Source organism: Festucalex cinctus, chromosome 2 (genome assembly GCF_051991245.1).
Source record: "Festucalex cinctus isolate MCC-2025b chromosome 2, RoL_Fcin_1.0, whole genome shotgun sequence".
NCBI classification, from domain to species: Eukaryota; Metazoa; Chordata; class Actinopteri; order Syngnathiformes; family Syngnathidae; genus Festucalex; species Festucalex cinctus.
Window position 1 is genome coordinate 42657968 of NC_135412.1, and position 22502 is coordinate 42680469.

General features: G+C 42.8%; 1 protein-coding gene and 2 long non-coding RNA genes across 7 annotated transcripts; all 3 read right to left on the reverse strand.

Moving 5' to 3' along the window:
* Positions 1 to 777: 777 nt before the first annotated feature.
* LOC144013196 (uncharacterized) lies at positions 778 to 2318 on the reverse strand. Of its 2 annotated transcripts, none has more exons than XR_013282171.1 (2): positions 2029 to 2318; positions 778 to 1330 (listed from the first exon to the last, which is right to left on the reverse strand). It is a non-coding gene; the product is annotated as an uncharacterized LOC144013196 (long non-coding RNA). The 2 variants fall into 2 exon arrangements; XR_013282170.1 differs by having other exon boundaries at positions 1871 to 2318.
* Positions 2319 to 5472: 3154 nt separating this feature from the next.
* LOC144013197 (lamina-associated polypeptide 2, isoforms beta/gamma-like) lies at positions 5473 to 9811 on the reverse strand. Of its 4 annotated transcripts, XM_077511803.1 has the most exons (13): positions 9745 to 9811; positions 9438 to 9532; positions 9268 to 9314; positions 7845 to 7974; positions 7598 to 7735; positions 7466 to 7515; positions 7243 to 7305; positions 6995 to 7150; positions 6586 to 6657; positions 6436 to 6516; positions 6286 to 6366; positions 6042 to 6097; positions 5473 to 5841 (listed from the first exon to the last, which is right to left on the reverse strand). In XM_077511803.1, exons 3-13 carry the CDS (start codon positions 9292 to 9294, stop codon positions 5553 to 5555), a joined length of 1143 nt encoding a protein of 380 aa, XP_077367929.1. In that variant the 5' UTR covers positions 9295 to 9314; positions 9438 to 9532; positions 9745 to 9811; the 3' UTR covers positions 5473 to 5552. The 4 variants fall into 4 exon arrangements, with proteins under 4 accessions (XP_077367929.1, XP_077367928.1, XP_077367931.1 ...); XM_077511802.1 differs by having other exon boundaries at positions 9438 to 9803; XM_077511805.1 differs by lacking the exon at positions 9268 to 9314 and having other exon boundaries at positions 9438 to 9803.
* A 472-nt stretch (positions 9812 to 10283) lies between these two features.
* LOC144013198 (uncharacterized) lies at positions 10284 to 11605 on the reverse strand. The gene is made up of 2 exons (XR_013282172.1): positions 11471 to 11605; positions 10284 to 11326 (listed from the first exon to the last, which is right to left on the reverse strand). It is a non-coding gene; the product is annotated as an uncharacterized LOC144013198 (long non-coding RNA).
* Between the last annotated feature and the right edge of the window lie 10897 nt (positions 11606 to 22502).

The following is a 22502-nucleotide window of genomic DNA, read 5'->3' on the forward strand; positions in this document are numbered from 1 at the left end:
TCTTTGTGTCTGTGATGTTTGGTGTGCCTGAACTGTGCTGAGACAGAAGCAGTGTCTGTTTACCTGAATGCCACCAGTTCGAAGAAACCGCAGCAGTGTATACAATAGTTTCAGTAACTGAAACTACCACATATCCATCCCATAGTACTGACTTTATACTCTCGATTATTTGGCTTGACCTGCCCATATGAGCCGACCAAGACAGCTTTGTTTTTTTTTTGTGACTGGTGCAATTTGAGTTCTAGCCCGGTATTTCCAAACTTTTATTGAGCCAAGGAACATATTTCACAAAATATAACAAAAAGCGAAATATACTGGTTAATACTGTACTTTCTGTCATCGAATTCAAGCACGTTTAATTATTTTTCCTGTCATTAGACAGTATGTTGCTGGCATAAATAGATGAACAAAGCTACATTGTAAATAATAGTAATTTCATATGACACAGTAATTACTGCTTATGGTCTAGTTCCCATTTATCTAACTTAAGGCAATCAATAGTTAATGGCACAGATATGCTCTCTCATTTGACAGTGAAATACAATACATATTGATTAATTGTATTGGGAATAATTATTAATATTCAGCTAGAAATATAGGAAAATAAAAGCTCCATTGTGACGAGCCTCAACCATGTACAGTAACTGCCTCCTATATATAATATTCCCAGACCAGTAAAGACACGTTGATGCGTTTTACTGGTTTTATGTACAGTGTTGAACATATTTTGCTTTCAAAAAAATAAAAATCTTAATTCCTAATTAACTGAAAAGAAAATTGATGTCAAAAGAGCATTTTAATAATCCTTGTAAATGAGAATGTATTTCCACATGAACATAAATTCCACAAACACACAATTTGATTTGGAACAGTGTACAAACATTTGTTTTACTCATTTTGTTCTGTGTGGTATTCAGTTACTTTCTTGTCATCACGTTTGAGTAAGTTGATCTCAGTGTCCAGTAGTAGATTCCCAGCAGTGCCTTCTCCCTCACCAGAAGCTTTCTCCACTGCACTGTTTTTGGACTGGCCTTTTAGTTTTTGCTTCTTTCTGACAGGTGGGATATGTCCAGAAGTGTTGTAGACACTCATTACTTTTATGACAGTCCGACTTGACACGTCACACAGTTTGGCCGAGTCACGCACCGACATGCCTCCCAGTTGAGTGCCAACTATTTGGCCTCGTTTAAAGTCTGACAACTCGCTCATTTCTGGATCCAGCGTTGAATCGAGTGGGTTTCTTCGTTTGAGTAAAGTCCTCTGTGAAATATGGGTGAATTTTCTTCACTGAGATACAGATTGTGGGGATGTCAGGATTGATTGTTGATGTCTGGACGGAGTACACAGAAGTACACACGTTTCACATTAGCCTAAATACAAGTCCATCACAATCAATTAATCTTGTTATACATATAACGATTCACTAAACATGAAAATATTGTAGACATTTTTCTAACAAATTTCTCGTTACCTAGCAGCTATAATAATCAAAACATAACATTAAATATTTCTCTGGGTAGTGCATTGTTATGAGTTCGTACAACTGAACTCCTAAAATTAAATAAATATATGAAATTTTCCATGTTATTCTGATTTATTGAGCTGTACTTACACACGTGGGTGTCAAGGAAAAAGATTCCGAATACATATTTAGCAGATTACAAGACAGTAAGACCGAGGGTAAAATATTCATTTCTGATGCCACAAATGTAACAGTAGTTTATTAACAAATTTGTTCGCAAAACGTACACAATCCAATCAGGTGAATATCAGTTTACTTCAACGGTATTTTCGTGACAGTGAGTCGAGGCAACAAAACCATTATCTGCTTAAGATTCACACTAGTTGAACAAGAACAGTAAACACATACAATCCAACTGTTGTGATGCATCATGCCTTATTTCAGCGAATTTTCAAGCAGTAATGGAGGCTAGCAAAGTAGCTAATAGCTTCAATCTAAATCCAAATCAAAGCCAAAGAGCAAGCTGCACCCTGAAGAATAAACACATTTTAAAGCTTCGCACTCACAAAAGAAGTTAGAATATTTTTTCCGAGCGTGGTAAAATACGGGAAGAAAGCATGTACACAAACTACCTTCCCTTCCCTTTTGATTATTTATTTATTATAGTAGCCATGGATTTTCCGGCTAGGATTTTTCAATGTAAAGGCATCTTGCGCACGTTTGACTGGCGTTGGATCACGACGGAATGAAAGTTGCACTTCTACTTCGACTACATAAATTATAAGCATTTCTTTTTGAGAGTGAAAACAGACGCGTTTGTTTTATGTCGGAAAAAGGTCCAGGATTCCGATCACGACGTTTTAGTTTGTGAAAAGTACACCGACCGGATGCGTTTCACATAGCAAGTTCCTGTTCCTTCTTTCTGTGTCACAGACGCCATAGGCCGTGGGGTGAACCCCCAAAAAGTGCCTAGAAAATGAGTTTCGCTCCACTGTCTGGGCACTACTTGTTCAATGCATTTTTTGATAGATAATACCCTTCTGAACTTTGGGTTAAAAGTTCACCCAATGTTTTCCTGCCCCAATTTTGTCACAAGCCAGAAATGCATATATAGGTAAATAACAAAAAAACGAAAATTTTGTGCTGCAGTTTTTGGTTTTAAAACGTCTTACATTAAATTTGGCAACAGAATATCATTCCCAGATGTTATAAATACATGTACCTAACATCAGAAACAAGTATTGGTGGTTTGGTGCAATCATGTGAATTTAGATCATTAAATTTGTGCCAAAAAAAAACAAAAAACGCTTCAACTGGAAGTGACACCAGCACACGAATGTTACATTTAGCAATGTTTATGTTTCATATATGAAAACAATTTACAACCTACTACGTCATGAAAGGTACACAAGAAGCAGCATACATTGGCCAAAAATACTACAATGCACCACAAACCTGGAACAAGGCAAAATGGACTAGATGAAAATAGATGCATTCAGAGCCCAGATTATTATAACATATAGAATATTTATTAAAGTATCAGATTATGTCATCACAGCATGTTATTTATGCCCGACACACAATAAAATATTAATAAAAATAAATAAAAAAATAAAATAAAAATCAAATGTGCATTCACAATAAAACCATGGAACTTCAATGGAACAGCTTTGTTTTGGGCATTTTTTTGTGGAAAATTGAATACAGACATTTTTATTTTTGCTTGAAAAGTGTTAAAATGGAGAGTTAACATCTTGATAATGAAACAAACAAAATGGCAGATTTTACATAGATTTTACACCCCTGCACTGTAAAGTGTCCTCGTATGCCCTGTAATTTTCCAACCTGATGTTGTACCAGCTATGTGTTTGTGTCACTTTCTTGGCTTACGTCAGTAGACTCAGTAGTTGATGTATCTGATGAGTGAGGTACCCTGTGTAAAAGTTTGTCAGTTGTTGATAATGTCTCTACAAAAACCATTTCAGAGTTGTTGCTGGAAAGGGGTGTGAAAAACCAGCTGGGGGAAATCACGCCTGAATCTTCGTTTCAGTATATCCTGCCTGAAATAGAAAATTAAAGGGAAAGATGAGCACAAGATACACATATTCACATCACACTAGGGCTGCTCTATTATGGAAAAAAAATACTCATCACAATTATTTTGGTAATAATTGAAATCAAGATTATTCAAAACAATTATATTTGTTCAAATCAAGAAAATATTTAAACATTTGAAAATAAGACAATTACAATCATATGAAACTATAATTATGTAAGTTGCTTTTGGATCCAACAAAATTCATAATATATTATTATTATTGTTGTTGTTGTTGTTATTATTATTATGTTAGCAAAAATTTGAAGTTGGGGTGCAGTGTGTGCAGTAAGCTAGTTTTGACACAGGTGTGTGGTAAAATAACTCGTGTGGGCGTGCCACAACTCAAAATTAGTATTATTAGTGCTGCAGCTATCGAATATTTTGGTATTCGGATATCCTACTGAAAATTCTAGTGAATAATCGTATATTTGGATAGAAATAAAAATACACCTATAGGCCTATATACTTTCTTGGTCAAAGAACAATTATAAATACAGAAGACAAAAAACAAACAAACACATTTGCATGTAATAATTAACAACCAACTGTTTTTCATTTTTAGAGAATCAATTTTATTTATTTATTTTTCATCATCTCATCTGCCTGCAGCAACCCGCCTTTACACAAAAAAGAATTACATTATAAGTGTTATTGTCACATCACCTCTTTACAGTATATGCATATCACAGATTTAAGTAAAGTAAAGTGTTTGTTGAGGTTGATGAGAGAGAGTTTGGGGGAAAGGGAGGGTGTAGCTGTGCCTCTCTATTATGACTGATGGGCACAGGTAACCCGAGTTTGGTAACAACTGTTGGATTCACTCGATAAATCATTCAGCAGCTCGCCTTTTTAATAAACTATAGCCTTAAAACTTAACCTAGCAACAAATTATTTTCAACCCTATACTAAATATCGGTCACATTAATAACAGAAATGGGCACGCGTGTGTGTAGCACATACCTGCTGACAATGTTTCTGCTTTGGCGAGATGATCCCTCTTCCGTGTTCCTTCCGATCCCAGACGAGTATAGTTTGAAATTTATTTTTACAAATGATGCAGATGGCTGGAAGGACGGGGCCAGCTGAAGCGATGGGCAAACCTGAACGGGAACGAAGTTTTTTCACCACTTTCTTTTTAACTTTTTTCTCCTTTCGCTCTTCTTCGCTCGCCGACGTTGTGGTCGCCATTTTTTATATGCGGTTGCTATGGTGAGGAGAACGCAGCAGCTACCTGATTGGCTCATGTGACCTAAATCACACCGCTACCGACCTAATGGCACTACGCCCACACCAGAGATCACTGCGCCTCATCGCAAAATAGTGCCGGGGTTTCACCACCGAAAACACAAAATTGGCGGGTTTTCACAGGGTGAACTCCACGGATTCTTACTTACTACTGATAAATCTATTTTATGAAGTAAAGATTATTTAGTGCCCCTGGTAGTGGAGCGAAACTGAACGAAAACGTGTCTGACCTGACGGCCTACCAGCAGACTGGGCCCATAAAGAGCTTTTTGCCCTCCATTGGTCAGATGACATACATGCATATGAGAGCAATTTGTTTCTCAAGTACAAAAACTTTAAAACCAAACCACCCTTTCATATAATACTGTTTACAGTACTTTCTCCCCTACTACCTATGGAAGCATTCGACTTTCTTTCTCATGAAAACGTACCGACAGAGCCACCAGCTGGCTCTCACCAAGTTTATTAGGGATTATCCATCATCCATCCATTTTTTTTTTTTTATCGCTTATTCAGGGTGGACTTGAGGCAGGAAGCACCTTTCAGCAGGGAAGCACACCGCCCCCCCCTCCCCATAAACGTTGATATACTGATCAAAAAGCACTGATTTCATTTAAAAAAAAAAAAAAAAAAGAAGAAGAAGAAGAAAAGAAATACATAAAATACATACAAATCAGAAACATCTTTAATTGAAATCAAGAATAATCATAATTAAAAAACCAACAACAACAAACGATTAAAAAAAAATTACTCATGTCTAAAGCATGTTTGTGTGCTCTGCAACACTGGAGCATCATTGATGTAACCTTTCATGAAGTTATATGTCAGATCCAAAAGTGGACCCAGTAGCTCGCTTTCAACAATGAAAAAGAGCAAGAATGCGACAACAACAAAAACCAGAATCCGGATCTGGACGGGGATCTTTAGGTGCTCTATTTCTCTTCTCTCCAGAGTGATGGGGCTGTCTGGAAATTTTGGGCGGTTGTACTCTACAAACCTCCCGGCTGCACCCTTGATGGTCCTCCGACAGGTGGCACTATAACAAAAGATAATGCAAGCGTGAGGAATATCTGGATTTGGGATGAAGACACTGCTGATAAAACATGAAGGATAATTGTCTTTCAAACAAAATTTCAGGATGAAGTTAAGATGCACTCTAGTTATCAAAAATTTTGAATCAGAATAATCATTCGTCTTTGAGAAGGGTGCAGTGTGTCTGCGTTAAGTTGAACATACCCAATCTTTGTGCTGGTCACTTTTATATCAGGAAGCAAGTCCTCTTTCACAGGGTCCTGTGGAATAGAAGATTGAATTCAAATTACAAACAAAATTAGGTTGAGCTGGAGACATTGTTGATGAAAGGCCCAAAAGTAGCCAGAAAAGACATGAAATAAGATTTATATGAATTATGCAACATTAATAAGCCAATAAAACAAATGAGAAGCAAAATGGGATGTTCTTATAGTAAAAAAGAAAACACCTTCGCTTCCCAGTTAGAAAGGGTCTCTTCTTCGGGAGTGAAGTACTGAGATTGCGTCTCATCCACCACAAGCATGTCCAACTAAAATACAAATGTAAACAAACTGCATGTTCCACTTCAAGTCCAAGTGGGATGATCACTTCTACTGACCCTGTTGGACTCAGCCCAAAGTTTGTCTACATCGCTCTCATTTGGCTCGCTGTCTGTAACAGGAACTATCCGCTTTTCCACCTGTTTCGTTTCATTATAGACAAAATTATTGCACAACCATTCCTGAGGAGACTCTCAGCAAAAACGTACCTCTTCAGCCATTTCAGTGATGCTGATGTTCTCTTGGGAATAGTTTGAATCTTCGGTTGATGTAGAGGAGACCTGCCAGATTATATGGTATGGTATTACAGTATTTTTGTGAATAAACATACAACATATGGTTTATTTTTTATTTTTTGGCTTTCCCCACATTGATGAATACATAAGCCAATTCCACCTGGCTTTGAGTAACAAAACATTTCACAATTAAATCACAACACTATAAACTATATACAATGGAATGTTTAAAGTTGACCAGGGATGTGGTATAACATTCTAGTGCATACCGGTTAGCAGATGCCAATGCTCTTAGCGAAGACCTGCCCCCAAGGCATAAGAAATCCACACCACGCCACTGAGCAAAACATTTGAATTCCAGGAAAATAACTGAAAAGTGTACCTTCGATCCTGATCCTAAGGGTTGATCCAAGATTGATGTGCTACTTGTCTCTTTGGGAATCTGAACAGCGCCACCATCCTGCGTTGATTGAGGAATTTGCTCCGAAGTCAGATTGTGACAAATGTCAACATTTCTTGAGGCACATGCTACACAGTGCTACAACACAGACAAGTTTATTTTTTAATGGACTGGATTTCATAAAAGCCAAAATACATCAGCACAAAAGGATATGAACAACATTTATTTACCATTCTGGACGAAGGCAAAAAACACTGCTGGTAAACGGGTCCATCATGAACGAGCACGTCCACCTATGTGTGAATAAACTTGGTATCATGAAACACTATGCAATCTCATTACTACAGTTGAATAAAAACATATTTTAAAAAAGTTTTGCAATAAATTTTAGCATCATACAAAACATTGTGTTCCAACACTTGTTTACTTTGTAAATGTCAAACTTTCTTCCACCTCAATGCATTCTTGTTCTTCCACCAGTTCAAGTTCATCGCTTGATTCCTCTGAGCATATAAGGAAAACATCATGAAGGATGATTATCAAGTAATTTGATACTATAGAAAACTTCAAGTGGTCATACAGTACCCAATTGACTGTCTTCATCGCTCTGGCTCTCCTGCTCCTTTGGAGGAACAACTTTCTCCGCTACATTTGAATTATCACAAACATCATGGTGGCTCGCCAGCTTCATCAGTTTCCTCTCATACACAGCCCTGGTGGAGCCTCGCATACACAAACATTTTTACTGCAGATTCATGTAGGCTGTTATTCACTGAGATGTATGAAAAAAAAATGCATAGGGTTTGCAAAGAAACCAAAAAGACGTGCTTACCCACTATTGGCCCAGGTTTGAACCCATACACAAGTAATGCAGCCCTAAGGTCGTCATCACTCAGCATGCTCAAGTTAAATTTTTGTCCATCATTTGCCTTTTTTTCATCTTTTCTTTTTTGGTTCTTTTTCTGCAAAGCAATATTATAGTGGAAGTTTTAGAACTAATGTAAGATTTACAGAAACAATCTGTGAACGTGCTTATAAAGACTAAACAACTTCAAATCATCAAAATTTCTCATAATGAACAAATGTGACGATAGCCCATTAAAAAGTGACCTGAAGCTTGCATGGTTGCCAAACACATAGCTACAGGAGGAGCAACTGGCTTTGGCGACTGTTTAAAATGTCTCCCATATAATTCACCACAATAAAAATATCATTTTGTAATTGCCTATCTTCTCTTTATTTCTTTTACTACTATTCTATGTAACAGATGAGTGACACTCACCATGGTGTACTGGATTTTAGACAGCATGCACTAAACTAAGCCGCGCTCACATGTTCTCCATGATGCTGTACTGTGGCATGCCTGGGCTGCAGTGATTTGACGACATCACCTTGAAAGAGGTCTGCTGAAAGCTTTGTGACATGGAGATGATGACTTGAGAGCGCGTCATTTACACTCCACCTCGTACTAACTGCAACCAGTGGCAGAGAAATTACATGATGGGAAAGTATGTGCCTTGTCCATCAAGAGGCCAATTCAAAAGGTGGCTCTTTTGACTAAAGGACAACAGGTGCGACTACTTTTGCCGGAGCGTTCTCGTTTGGTTGATTGTATTCCTCTCATTTTTATTGCTTATGGCCATTTTGTGCTATTTGCTAGGGTTGTCACAAAGCTTCACCGGGAGACCTTTTTAAGGCAGTGTCACATAGGAGGATTGGACTCCAGAGTTCTCAATGAGAAACTTGTTCTTGGCACAGAGCATGGGAATGTAACCCCATAAGGATTAACAAGTCCTAAATTTCAAAATCATATCAATGGCAAACCAAAGCAAAAGTAAATTGCTTTTGTTGAGTTATCTTAAGTTACCCCTCATTCTTTTCTTTAACTCCAAATGGGCCAACAATAGCAGAAGGTGAGAAACTCAGATGGAACCTTTTTTTCAGTTCATACTCTTGTTTTTATCTAAATTGAGGTGTCACAATCAGGCAAAAACCGTGAAATAAAAGAATATTGCAGTACAGGTACTAACCAGACTAGCATGTCAGAAACCCAAGCTAAGATAAATGGGCTAAGGTTAGGTAGGCTAGCATGGCTACAGGTCATCACAAAAGCAGCACATGCTATCATCAACATGACAAGCTAATTGCTAAGCTAAGAGCTAGAGTAGCTTGAAACTTTTTGTTAGCGTTAGTTAGGACGTCATGTGACAGCACAATGTCTGACGGTATAGCAAGTTGCAAATAAAGGGAAGCACCTGTCTTTGAACTTCGCAGCTGTTCATTGACCTGAAGGACTGGCAACCTTGTACACAAACAAACAAACAAACAAACCTTGTACACACGTCATTCATTTTCCTCAACACGCAAAAAACTGTCAATTAATTTGTTTGCGCAGTGAAGAAAAAAAAAAACCCAAAACACTCACAGTCACACGGTGTTCTTCATCCTTAAGGTAGCTATGCTCCTTTGGGATAAATATTTCTTGGACAGTATGTCTAGTTTAAGTCACTTTCTTGGTGGCTATGGAGGAGAAAACAGGACCTCTCTTTACCATCGACATATGAGCAATTAGATGGCAAAACATTCTGCAGCTCTCCTGCCGACAGTGCTCAGCTCTAATGTATTCAGGCCAGAAAAGTCATTTAGTCCGGACCAAAAGCTGATTTATTCTTAATTTTTTAGTTTGGTGGGGTCCATATTCACACTGTGCTTTTTTTTTTTTTTATACCCACACGGGCCTCTCCCAGGCGGAGGATCGAGCCCACGCCAACCGGCACCAAAGGGAAGTGACGGTTCCACTCCTCCACCTGGAGCTCTCACACTGTGCTTTTTGCAAGTGGACTATATTGCGTAATCACGTCGACCCACGTGACGATCTGTGCTCCCATTGGACAAAAATTACGAGGGCTGTACGCGTTCCAAACCCGAAAATAGCGCAAAACGTGAAATTCCGACGCGCTGCATTACTGTGCTGCATATTTGTTGCCTTATTAGATGCTAGATATATGCGAGCGTCAAGGGCAGCGCATTCAACGGAGGTTCCGCCACGCTGTTGCTAATTTTGGAACGCGTCGTCGATTGCGTGCAGTAAACGGATCAGCAGTTCCGCTGCGCTTACCCCGCCCCAACCACAACATGACAGCAGCGTGGCTAAACAGAATGCGGATGATTATGAATGAATTTAGCACAATATTCACAACCGGGCAAATTATATAGATATAATAGAATAGATAGAACTTCTGAGTGTTTGAATAAAACCACAAAACATGTCTTCTGTGCTAGTGAAACTTTTCATTTAATATCACCACAAGTGCAACTTCTAAACATTGCTTCAAAATCAGGTGAAAAGTGCAAAGGCTTGAAACACATTGCTGGTTGCAATGACAACCCTGGATCATTTAGATACGATAGACCATGGGTAACAACTCAATACTGTACCTATATTTCTCAGGCCAACACAAATGTTTTTCAATTTATATAAATAAATTTAAAAAAACATGAATTAGCCTGCAATTTCTTATCCTGGCTATTTTCTTCACTCAATTATAATTTTACTCAAATAAGGTGAAGATAATAGAAATTTCCACATATGAACATAAATCCTCCTGAAGTTGTAATTCTACATTTCCAAACACATGCTACAACTTTTTCTTTTTTTTTTGCAGTTCAGTGTTAATAGCAGCAGAAACCTCATGCTGACCAAAGGACAAAAAAATGTCTCAAATACACTTTCACAGTAACTGCTATCTGAATAAAAAATAATAATTGTTCAATATAATAAAACGTATTGTACCAGTTGAAAAAAAGAAGGCATTATAAATATTGGCAGTGCCACAACAATGGTAGTGGAAATATAAATGATGAAACGGCCAAAGTTCTTTTACTCCTTTTCTTCCATGTGGGACTCGGTTACTTTCTTGTCTTCATCACGTTTGAGTAAGCTGACCTCAGTGTCCAATAGTGTATTCTTAGCGGTGTCTTCTCCCTCACCAGAAGCTTTCTCCATGTTGCTCTTTTTGGTCTGGCTTTTTACTTTTGGGTTCTTCCGAACCAGCGGGGTGTGTCCGTAAGTGTTGTAGACACTCATCACTTTGATGACCGTCCGACTCGACACGTCGCACAGCTTGGCCGTGTCGCGCACCGACATGCCTCCCAGTTGAGAGCCAACTATTTGGCCTCGTTGAAAGTCTGTCAACTCACTCATGTCTGGATCCAGTGGTGAATCGGGTGGATTATTTTTTTCCAGCCAAGTTTGCTGTGGTAGGATTTTCTTCACTGGGGTGGAGATTGATTGTGTGACTTGATTGTGGATGTCTGGATGAAAGAAACAGAAAGATGCAAACAAACCACAACGTTAGCTTCCGCTAAAAATACGAATACTAAAGGTAAAACAATGATAATTCGGTTTAAAAATAGACAAACCAAATTAAACCGCACGATGACTATGGCGTGCTGTACCTTTTCTATTGCAAGATTTGGTTGATGGTGTCCGTTTCAGCAGTGTAGCTGGAAAAATACGTCAACAAAACAATCATAACCAAAGCAGACTGCTACGCCAGTACAAGTACTTGCCTCAATGGTAGTACGACTTCCGGCTAACAATTTTTAACAAAATAAAAGCTTTGAGTGCTCATTTAGTTTTAGTTCCGTCATATTTTCTGCTTAAAGAAAAGAAAAGAAAAAAAATAAATAAAATAAAAATAATAATCTGCTCGAAAGGTAAAGCACCGTTACAACAATAAAGTAAAAATATGTACTATATTGCATCGTGTTAATGAAATAATACATACACAATTGGTTTCGAAATCATGTTACACTACTATACCACTGCTAGTTCTACTACTACTATTTACTGCTACTGTTCTACAATTATTGTGCTACCACTACAACTATAACCTCTATGTCCAAGTATTTTATGTATCAAGCACCTGGAACGTTATCTCAGTAGACCACTAGAGGACAGCAAATATATTTGAATAACTGCAACTCACACTGCAGCTGCAGCAAGTGTTTTCTAACCTGTTACCTTACAGTCGAGAAGTCCCAGGTTTGAACCGTGGCCCGGAATCTCCTGTAACTTTTCATGTTTCCCATTGCTTGTGTGGGTTTTCTCTTCCAGGTTCCCCCCACATTCCCAAAAACATGCATAGGCTATGTTTAGTTAATTGAAGACTATTGTGATGTACTGTATTGACTGGCTGGTGATCAGTCCAGTGTGTAGCCTACACTGCCTCCCATGCACCCAAAGTTACCTGGGTCATTAATGAAGACAAGCGCTTATGGAAAAAGGATGGATGTTTAATCATTTTTTATTCTCTAATGAGAAAATCCTTCTGTTTCTTCAGGCATGTCTTCATCACGTAATGATAATATACAAGTCTGTATTTTGCTATAGACCTTTTTGACCTATAGACTGCCAGACATCCCTTTGGACTAATGAGTAAAAAAAAGAAACAAAGTTTGAGCTGTCAGTGGCGTGTATCTTTGATGTAACCTAATCATGTATGTGAACTGATGGTCCTATGCTGCCTGCTGTCCACGATGCTCAAACCAAAGGTGAAAGATCACAAGTGTTGGACAAAACATGGCTACTCCTCAGTATTGCTCCGGGCAGGCGGTGCGGGTTAAAGTTCATTCATAACAAGATGAAAAAACCGTCCCAGGAAGAGAGCAACAGATCAGGACACTACAAGGTTCTTCGGTTTGTGGTATCAACATACGACATTTTGAGGTTACGAACAGTGTACAATAAACTACTGTAGATTGCACAGTGGTGTAACTGTAAGAATGCACGTGAAGAATTTGGTTTAGTGCTTTACAAGTCGTTCAAATCTAAGTTTCTTGACACTTTGTGCATTTGTCCTTTGTGGATGCATTTAACTTTTTTTCCATTCACGAAGTGTTTCAAAAATTAGTGACGTAGTGTTAGTTAAAGTGTAAAGGGGGACATCATTCATTTTTTCTTAATGATTTCAAAAGTCTATTACATTTTTGTGACATTTTTGTGAAACCTCAAGGATAGAAAAATTACAACATATTTGACACACTTTTTCTTTTTCTTTTTTTTACTTTTTGAAAGTAGCCGTTCAGAAAATGTGGTCCTATATCATGCAAATGAGCAAATGCAGCAATGTGTGGGGTGAAGAACAGCTTCCATATTAGCTTAAAAGACAGTGTGAAAAAATAGTTTCACTCTTGGAGGGAACACTTGATCATCATTCAGCGATTTAATTACATGTACCCATGATTAGCAAGAAAATAGAGTAATCACAAAATTAAAAGGGACATAGCATTTAAAACTTGTTGCTTGTATAGTCAGTGTGAAATTAAGGCCATGCAAATGTCTTTATTGTTTTTGCAAAAGCACATAAGGACTAAATTGTCTTCAATACACAAAAAAATCAGGATGATTGTTTTTCTATTGACTACGTACTATATAAGAAATATTCCTTTTTACTTGCATACTTTAAAAACAAAGTGTCCTGACATTTTAAACAACTGATAACGGCTAAATGAATCCACACACAAAAAAAAAAATCTACCATGACACTGCAATAACATTTTTACACAAATCAATAACTCGAAAATGAACACACAGAACAACAGGAGTGAAATCGAGTCAAAAATTAGAAACTTCTATGGATGAACTAATTTTGAACGTTTGTACTGGTGTGAAAAAAAAAACAGTAGAAATAAAGTTATCTCATCAATATTTTAGTCATGCACCAACTTATCTGGCAGTTATGGTTGATTGTTGTTCCGTGAGGATTGGAAGAGCAAGGGGGGCGAAATGGAAATGTCTGCCTTGTTTGGCCTGTTGTTGCTATTTGTGTTTATCGCATGCGACATGCAGTTTTGTGGGTTGTTGAGATGTTTGGCCAACTTTTGTGGGGTTGTGTGCACTTTAAAAAGAGAAGAATTGGACTCCCCTTATGTCGTATGTTAATGCGTTTGCTGCGTGAAGATGGTGATTTATTATTATGAAGCTGCCAGACTGCCACATAGGTTGTTAGATAAGGTTCAGAACATACAAAATATTAGAAGACAATGATACATTAAGAGCAAAAATATACAGTACAGTATGAAGGGTGTTAAAATGATGTTAATGATACACTCTAGCATAACAGGCATTGCTGCTTCAATATGTGTCCACTTTGAAGTGTTGCATTCGGTGTCGGCGACACCACCACACCACCTGCCTGACGTTTGTTTTTATTCTAGTTGCCTTGACGACGGTGGTGGGCAGAGCTGACGCACCTGTGGCGCGTTACAATCAGTTGGCCTTATAGCCTAGCCGCTGCGGACAGGAGGCGTCGAGGTATTCTCCGCGCTGCATTGCTTGCTGCCTACGGCACTCCCAAACCGAGCCTTTTTGATGAGTATCCGCGCCGTCTTGCTACCCGTTTAGTTTTAGTATTGTCCGCAGTGACTTAGACCTCTAGCGCGACCTTAGTTGTTATCCTCGTTTACTTCGTTTACCATCGAAGTTGTTTGTATTGATCCCACGACTCGTTACGTGCGCTTTCAGTTCGCCCTTTTTCCACACGTCTTGTCTTGATATATTTTTACCCTGTTACGTGCGTTTTGCCACGCTCCCTTATTTGTGTAAATAAATCTTGTCTCGACTGTTGTGTATAGGTCACTTACACATCGTAATGCATCATGGGAGTTTTTACTACGGGCGCTATGCTGGTTGGCTCGCCTGTACAAGGTACACTCGCGAGTTACACGGTAACACTTATCAACCTGATGTCATTTTCGCAGTATTTTCACAATTTACCGGAAGATCAAAAACAACGATACAGGCAGAAGGTGTCTCTGTGTGGCTTTTTTTTCTTGCCGGCCAAATGTGACTTCTCTGGACATTTTTCACTACCTCGTGTTGACAACATGTCACGCCGCCACCAGCGTGGCGGGTCATGATTTTATTTTCGCACCCATGTTTCCTGTTTATTTTGAAAATCACTAACTCCCTTCTCACCCCAGGTCACTTGCCCTTCCTGCTGTCCGCTCATTACCGGTCCCCGCCCATGATTATCGCCACCTGCCACCAATTATCCCCTGCAATAAAAGCCATCAGCCTTTCTCCCTCAGTTGCCGAAGTGTCACGTCAGTGCATGGAAGCGTTCCACAGTCCTCGAGTCCTTGATCCTGTTGCCTTGCCTTTTTGCCTTGTTTTTGTGCCTTTTCCTCCCCAGCGGAGCGCCCTTAGTTTCCCCTCGTGCCCTGAGCCTGTTTTCCTCCCCAGCGGAGCGCCTTTAGTTGTCCCCTGGACCTTGTGCCTGTGTTTTCCTCCCCAGTGGAGCGTTTTTTGTTCTCCACTTTTTGATTCCCCCTTATCCTCTCAGTCTGAGAGGAGAATGCTGCTGATGCTGATTAATAAATCTGCTGCCTTTGTGGCCTACCATCTCCCTGCGTCTGAATCCTACCTCTCCACGTCGTGTCAGTACACTTCGGCCAGCATGGACCCAGCAGGGAAGGTCGAGGCTACACTTCAGAGCCAGGAGGTTCGACTTGCGAACCATGAAAAGGTCCAGCAAGCCATGATCTCGCAGCTAGGGGAGCTGTCGAGCCAAGTCCAGGAGCTGGTGAGCTACGTGCGGCACCGGGCTCCACCCTCCACGAGACAGCAACCACAGCCTGAACTCTCCGTCCCAACCACGCCATTCCCCGGAGTAGGATTGAGACTGGCCTCCCCAGAACGATACTCCGGTGAACCAGGACGCTGTCAGACATTCCTCACCGAATGTGACATCCACTTCGAACATTCTCCACAGGCATTTTCCACAGCCCGATCCCGAGTGGCCTTCATGGTGTCGCACCTGACTGGACGGTCCAAAGCCTGGGCCACCGCGGAGTGGGCCAGGGGTTCTTCAGTCTGCCAGAGTATTCAGGAATTTCAAGCAGCCTTATGCCAAGTATTCGATCCGGACAGTAATGACCGAGAGAAGGCACGAGAATTGAGCCGGCTCGAACAAGGCAAGGAGTCAGTCAGTGACTATGCTATCCGGTTTCGCACCTTGGCAGCCAACTGTGGCTGGAACTCCACAGCTCTGCAGGATCACTTTTTGAAAGGACTCACACCCGCAATCCAGGAACTGCTGATTCCCGTGGAACTGCCGACAGACTTGGATTCTCTGATTTCTCTCGCGATCCGCACTGATCATCGCCGCCGAGAGTTGACCAAGATTAGCGGCCTCCATAGAAGGGTGGAACCAAACCCCTTTCCACAGCGACTGGTAAATGGAGTGCCACAGCACATCTTGCCACCCCGCCCAGCGCCAAGGGAAGTGCGTAACACCGGGGATGAACCCATGCAGCTTGGCCGGGCTCAGTTAACTCCAGAGGAGCGACAGCGTCGCCGCCGAGAGGGCCGCTGCTACTACTGTGGGGAACTTGGTCACCTGGTGGGAACTTGCACCGCAAAGAAAGGCTCACCGGTGAGTTCCCCGTCACCCCGAACCGCCAAGGCCCAAAGACTCACGCAAATCCAGATAGTCCACCATGCTATTACCACGGATCTGCCAGCCCTCATCGACTCTGGCTCCGACGAAAGCCTCATGGACTGGGACCTCGTAAGACGACTACAAGCCTCCACCGAACCTCTGTCCATGACCATCCAGGCCAAAGCACTTAATCGCAAAGAACTGTTCAGCATCACCCACATCACCGAGCCTCTGGAGGTCCGAATCGGACAACACTTTGAAACTCTCCGGTTCCATGTCTTCCATGCTTCAGCACCCACTTTGGTTCTGGGACACCCTTGGCTGCGTCTACACAACCCCAGAATCGACTGGAGCTCAGGGCACATATTGGAATGGGGAACGAACTGTGTGAATCATGTTTCGAGACAATCAGCAACCAGTGCATCCACAGCCACCGTCAATCAGGTGACTCTCGCGTCTTCCTCCCAAGAGGAATATCCTGACCTGCACACAGTTCCTTCCTGCTACCATCACCTGCAGGAAGTTTTCAGTAAGACCAAGGCCATGTCTCTATCACCTCACTGACAATATGACTGTCCTATCGACCTAATCCCAGGATCGACCATCCCCAAGGGGAGGTTGTATTCGGTCTCAGGACCCGAACGCCAGGCCATGAACGAATACATCGACGACTCCTGGAAAGCTGGACTCATCCAGCCGTCTTCTTCGCGAGCAGGGGCAGGATTCTTCTTTGTAAGCAAGAAGGATGGATCCCTACGCCCATGCATCGATTACATTCCCCTGAACGAGATCACCGTTAAAAATCGATACCCACTGCCCTTGATGTCATCGGTGTTCGACCAGCTACAACCAGCCAAGATATTCACCAAACTGGATCTCCGAAATGCCTATCACCTTATCCGAATCCGGGAAGGGGATGAATGGAAGACTGGTTTCAACACCCCCCAGGGACATTATGAGTACCTCGTTATGCCTTTCGGACTCACCAACGCACCAGCAGTATTCCAGGCCATGATCAATGAGGTACTTAAGGATTTTATTGACCACTTTGTGTACGTCTACTTGGACGATATCTTGATATACTCCCCTGACATTATGAGCCACCAAGATCACGTGAACCACGTCCTGCAACGACTTCTGGATCACCAATTGTACGTGAAGGCCGAGAAGAGCCTGTTCCACGTGGACGCAATTTCCTTCTTGGGATTCGTCGTGTCGCCCGGGAGGGTGGAAATGGATCCCGACAAGGTCTGCGCCGTACGAGATTGGCCCACACCGGACTCAAGGAAAAAAGTCCAATAATTCCTCGGATTTGCCAACTTCTACCGTCGATTCATCAGGAACTTCAGCACCATTGCCGCTCCACTACACACCTTGACCTCCCCACAAGTAAGATTCATTTGGACCCCGGAAGCCGATACTGTATTTAAGGAATTGAAAAAACTATTTACCGAAGCCCCAATTCTCAAAGTTCCTGACCCCAAGCGCCAGTTCGTGGTCGAGGTGGACGCCTCGAACATAGGAATTGGGGCAGTATTATCCCAGGGTTGCCAGGAGGACGGCAAAACGCACCCCTGCGCTTTTCTCTCACGAAAACTGTCCAAGGCGGAGCGCAATTACTGTGTCGGAGATTGAGAGCTGCTAGCAGTCAAGGTGGCTCTCGAAGAATGGAGGCATTGGCTGGAAGGAGCCGAACACCCCTTTATTATATGGACTGATCACCGAAATCTGGAATACCTACGCCATGCCAAAAGACTTAATCCTCGACAGGCCAGATGGTCTTTGTTTTTTAATCGATTTTCATTTTCTCTAACCTACAGGCCAGGCAGCCGAAACGTCATGGCTGACGCCTTATCCAGGATCCATGAATCCGAGCCATCCAGGACTGATCCCGAGCCAATTTTGCCCGGAGACTGCGTAATTGGAGCCATGAGATGGCAGATAGAGGACGATGTCAAAGAGGCTATTCGGAACATCACTCCTCCCCAGGCCTGTCCTCCACGTCGGCTCTTCGTGCCGGAGAATCTGCGACCCCAGGTAATTCACTGGGCTCACACATCACGAATGTCATGCCATCCTGGAGTCCGCAGGACCATGTTTGCTGTTGCCCGGAGATTCTGGTGGCCGGCCATGGAGAAATCCATCAAAGAACACGTAACCGCCTGCCCTGTCTGCGCCCGGAACAAAACCTCACATCAAGCCCGGATGGGCCTTCTCCAACCTCTGCCGATTCCAGCCAGACCATGGGCAGAGATCTCGCTCGACTTCGTAACCGGTCTACCGCCATCTCACGGTAAAACCACAATCCTCACCGTTGTTGACCGCTTCTCCAAGATGGTTCGTTTTATCCCACTAGCCAAGCTCCCCTCCGCCAAGAACACAGCAAACATCATGATCAATCACATATTCAGGTTTTATGGATTTCCTTTTCACATCATCTCAGACCGTGGACCACAGTTCGTCTCCCGATTCTGGACACAATTCTGCAAAGCCCTGGGAGCAAAGGCCAACTTAACTTCGGGATACTATACTGAAGCTAATGGACAGGCTGAACGCCTTAATCAGCAGCTCGAAACCGGACTCCGATGTCTCGTCTCACAAAACCCGACTTCATGGAGCACCTACCTGATTTGGGTCGAACTCGCTCATAACTCTTTGCCCATGTCTGCCACAGGTCTCACCCCTTTCAAGTGTGTCCATGGCTACGACCCTCCTTACTTCGCCGACCTGGAAGAAGAGGCGACGGTTCCCTCGGTCCAAGCCATGATTCGTCGGTGTCACCGAATCTGGTCGGCGGCCCGGATGACGCTTCAACGCCAGGGAGACCGGGTGAAGAGGGCCGCCGACCGGAGAAGAAGACTCGCACCCGATTATCGCCCAGGCCAACGAGTGTAGCTCTCTGCAAAGAACTTACGGCTCAAGGTACCGTGTCCGAAGCTGGCCCCGCGTTTTGTGGGGCCTTTCCCTGTCGCCAAAACCATAGGTCCAGCTGCTGTGCGTCTCCGCCTGCCAAGATCCCTCAGAGTGCACCCTACTTTCCACGTCAGCCAAGTCAAACCGGTCCACGAGAGCCCACTGGTCCCTTCCGAACCTAATCCGCCTCCCCCCGAGATGATTGATGGCGGCCCCGTTTACAAGGTTAGGAGGCTATTGGATGGTCGAAATCGGGGCCGGGGAAGGCAGTACTTAGTTGACTGGGAGGGATACAGCCCGGAAGAGAGACAATGGGTTCCCTCCCGGTTCATAGTTGATCCCTCGTTAATTGACCATTTCTATCGTGAGCATCCTGACCTGCCTGGGCCGTCGAGAGCTGGCCGTTGAGGGGGGTGGGGGTACTGTCACTGATTGTTGTTCCGTGAGGATTGGAAGAGCAAGGGGGGCGAAATGGAAATGTCTGCCTTGTTTGGCCTGTTGTTGCTATTTGTGTTTATCGCATGCGACATGCAGTTTTGTGGGTTGTTGAGATGTTTGGCCAACTTTTGTGGGGTTGTGTGCACTTTAAAAAGAGAAGAATTGGACTCCCCTTATGTCGTATGTTAATGCGTTTGCTGCGTGAAGATGGTGATTTATTATTATGAAGCTGCCAGACTGCCACATAGGTTGTTAGATAAGGTTCAGAACATACAAAATATTAGAAGACAATGATACATTAAGAGCAAAAATATACAGTACAGTATGAAGGGTGTAAAAATGATGTTAATGATACACTCTAGCATAACAGCATTGCTGCTTCAATATGTGTCCACTTTGAAATGTTGCATTCGGTGTCGGCGACACCACCACACCACCTGCCTGACGTTTGTTTTTATTCTAGTTGCCTTGACGACGGTGGTGGGCAGAGCTGACGCACCTGTGGCGCGTTACAATCAGTTGGCCTTATAGCCTAGCCGCTGCGGACAGGAGGCGTCGAGGTATTCTCCGCGCTGCATTGCTTGCTGCCTACGGCACTCCCAAACCGAGCCTTTTTGATGAGTATCTGCGCCGTCTTGCTACCCGTTTAGTTTTAGTATTGTCCGCAGTGACTTAGACCTCTAGCGCGACCTTAGTTGTTATCCTCGTTTACTTCGTTTACCATCGAAGTTGTTTGTATTGATCCCACGACTCGTTACGTGCGCTTTCAGTTCGCCCTTTTTCCACACGTCTTGTCTTGATATATTTTTACCCTGTTACGTGCGTTTTGCCACGCTCCCTTATTTGTGTAAATAAATCTTGTCTCGACTGTTGTGTATAGGTCACTTACACATCGTAATGCATCATGGGAGTTTTTACTACGGGCGCTATGCTGGTTGGCTCGCCTGTACAAGGTACACTCGCGAGTTACACGGTAACACTTATCAACCTGATGTCATTTTCGCAGTATTTTCACGATTTACCGGAAGATCAAAAACAACGATACAGGCAGAAGGTGTCTCTGTGTGGCTTTTTTTTCTTGCCGGCCAAATGTGACTTCTCTGGACATTTTTCACTACCTCGTGTTGACAACATGTCACGCCGCCACCAGCGTGGCGGGTCATGATTTTATTTTCGCACCCATGTTTCCTGTTTATTTTGAAAATCACTAACTCCCTTCTCACCCCAGGTCACTTGCCCTTCCTGCTGTCCGCTCATTACCGGTCCCCGCCCATGATTATCGCCACCTGCCACCAATTATCCCCTGCAATAAAAGCCATCAGCCTTTCTCCCTCAGTTGCCAAAGTGTCACGTCAGTGCATGGAAGCGTTCCACAGTCCTTGATCCTGTTGCCTTGCCTTTTTGCCTTGTTTTTGTGCCTTTTCCTCCCCAGCGGAGCGCCCTTAGTTTCCCCTCGTGCCCTGAGCCTGTTTTCCTCCCCAGCGGAGCGCCTTTAGTTGTCCCCTGTACCTTGTGCCTGTTTTTTCCTCCCCAGTGGAGCGTTTTTTGTTCTCCACTTTTTGATTCCCCCTTCTCCTCTCAGTCTGAGAGGAGACTGCTGCTGCTGATGATTAATAAATCTGCTGCCTTTGTGGCCTACTGTAAGGGAAATCAGTCCAATTAATTATTAAATCAATAATTGTTAATTATTAAATTAATAATCAATTGGCTCATTAATTGAAGGAGACTCAAACTTAATATTTAAATTAAGTTGAGCTTGCCTGCGGAGCACCACATCTCTTTTTGATAATTTTATCAGGATAACAGATGAGAACCTCGTTGAATCAGTCATTAAAATGAAGGTTGTGCCCTTACTACAATTTTGTGAGTTCTTTGTTCAGCTTAGAGGTCACTATAAATTGATGAAACACACACACAGTAAACCAGGGGTTGAGTTTTGTGCACGTTTATTCTCTAACCTAGGTGGGATAATCTACTTAGAATTTAAAGAAGCAAAACTAACTACTATGATAGGCAATGAAACGAGAACTAAAATAATAAAAATAATCAAAGGAGAAGAAAAGAAGAAAAAAAGAAACGGTCTTAGCCAAGGTGATGGATTTCTTAAGTCGAACCAACATGGGACCCACAATCAACCTAGTTTGCACCAATTTGTACTAGGGCGAAGGCCTGCAAAGTTGCACTTACAGAGGGGGTTGGTCTCAGAAGCAGGACCCTGGATGGAGACTCGCCAAGCCCGTTTGAAGAAGGGATGAAGAAGGTTCAGTTCAGGAGAGGGAGAGACAGGTCGTCCGGCTGGCCAACTGAGCGTCACGGGGTCAACCTGCTGGCTGGGAAGAGGCCCTTTTTGGTTGAGGCCTAGTGTGCCTGGAAAGGCACCATCCGTTTGAGCCTTGTGCAGGGACCAAAAGCAGCGTGTTTCGCTGCGCCTGTCGCAACACGCGATGGCTTCTGTGCGTTGCCGTGTGCTGGAGGTTAAGCTAGCTGGGCTAGCCCTTTGTCTGGCAGCCGCGCCGATGGAGACCAGGAAGGAGCCAAGGAGCAGTGAAGAGAGCGGGAGCCAAAGCAGCGGAAGAGAGGGAGCAGCAAGCAGGGAGCGTGCTTTTAAATTGGGAGGGCGGCGGCCTCCACACCAGGGGGGGCCGGTTGAGACCACAGTGGAAAGTTACCAGCTGGGGGAGGTTTTTGGTTGA

Bases quoted from the DNA above. Each gene is read 5' to 3' on its own strand.
- LOC144013197 (XM_077511803.1), bottom strand. From the start codon at position 9,294: ATGAACAGCTGCGAAGTTCAAAGACAG. The intron at 7,516-7,597 runs GTACTGTATGAC...TTATATGCTCAG, and splicing joins CGATGAAGACAGTCAATTGG to AGGAATCAAGCGATGAACTT. The intron at 7,306-7,465 runs GTGGAAGAAAGT...ATTCACACATAG, and splicing joins AAGAACAAGAATGCATTGAG to GTGGACGTGCTCGTTCATGA.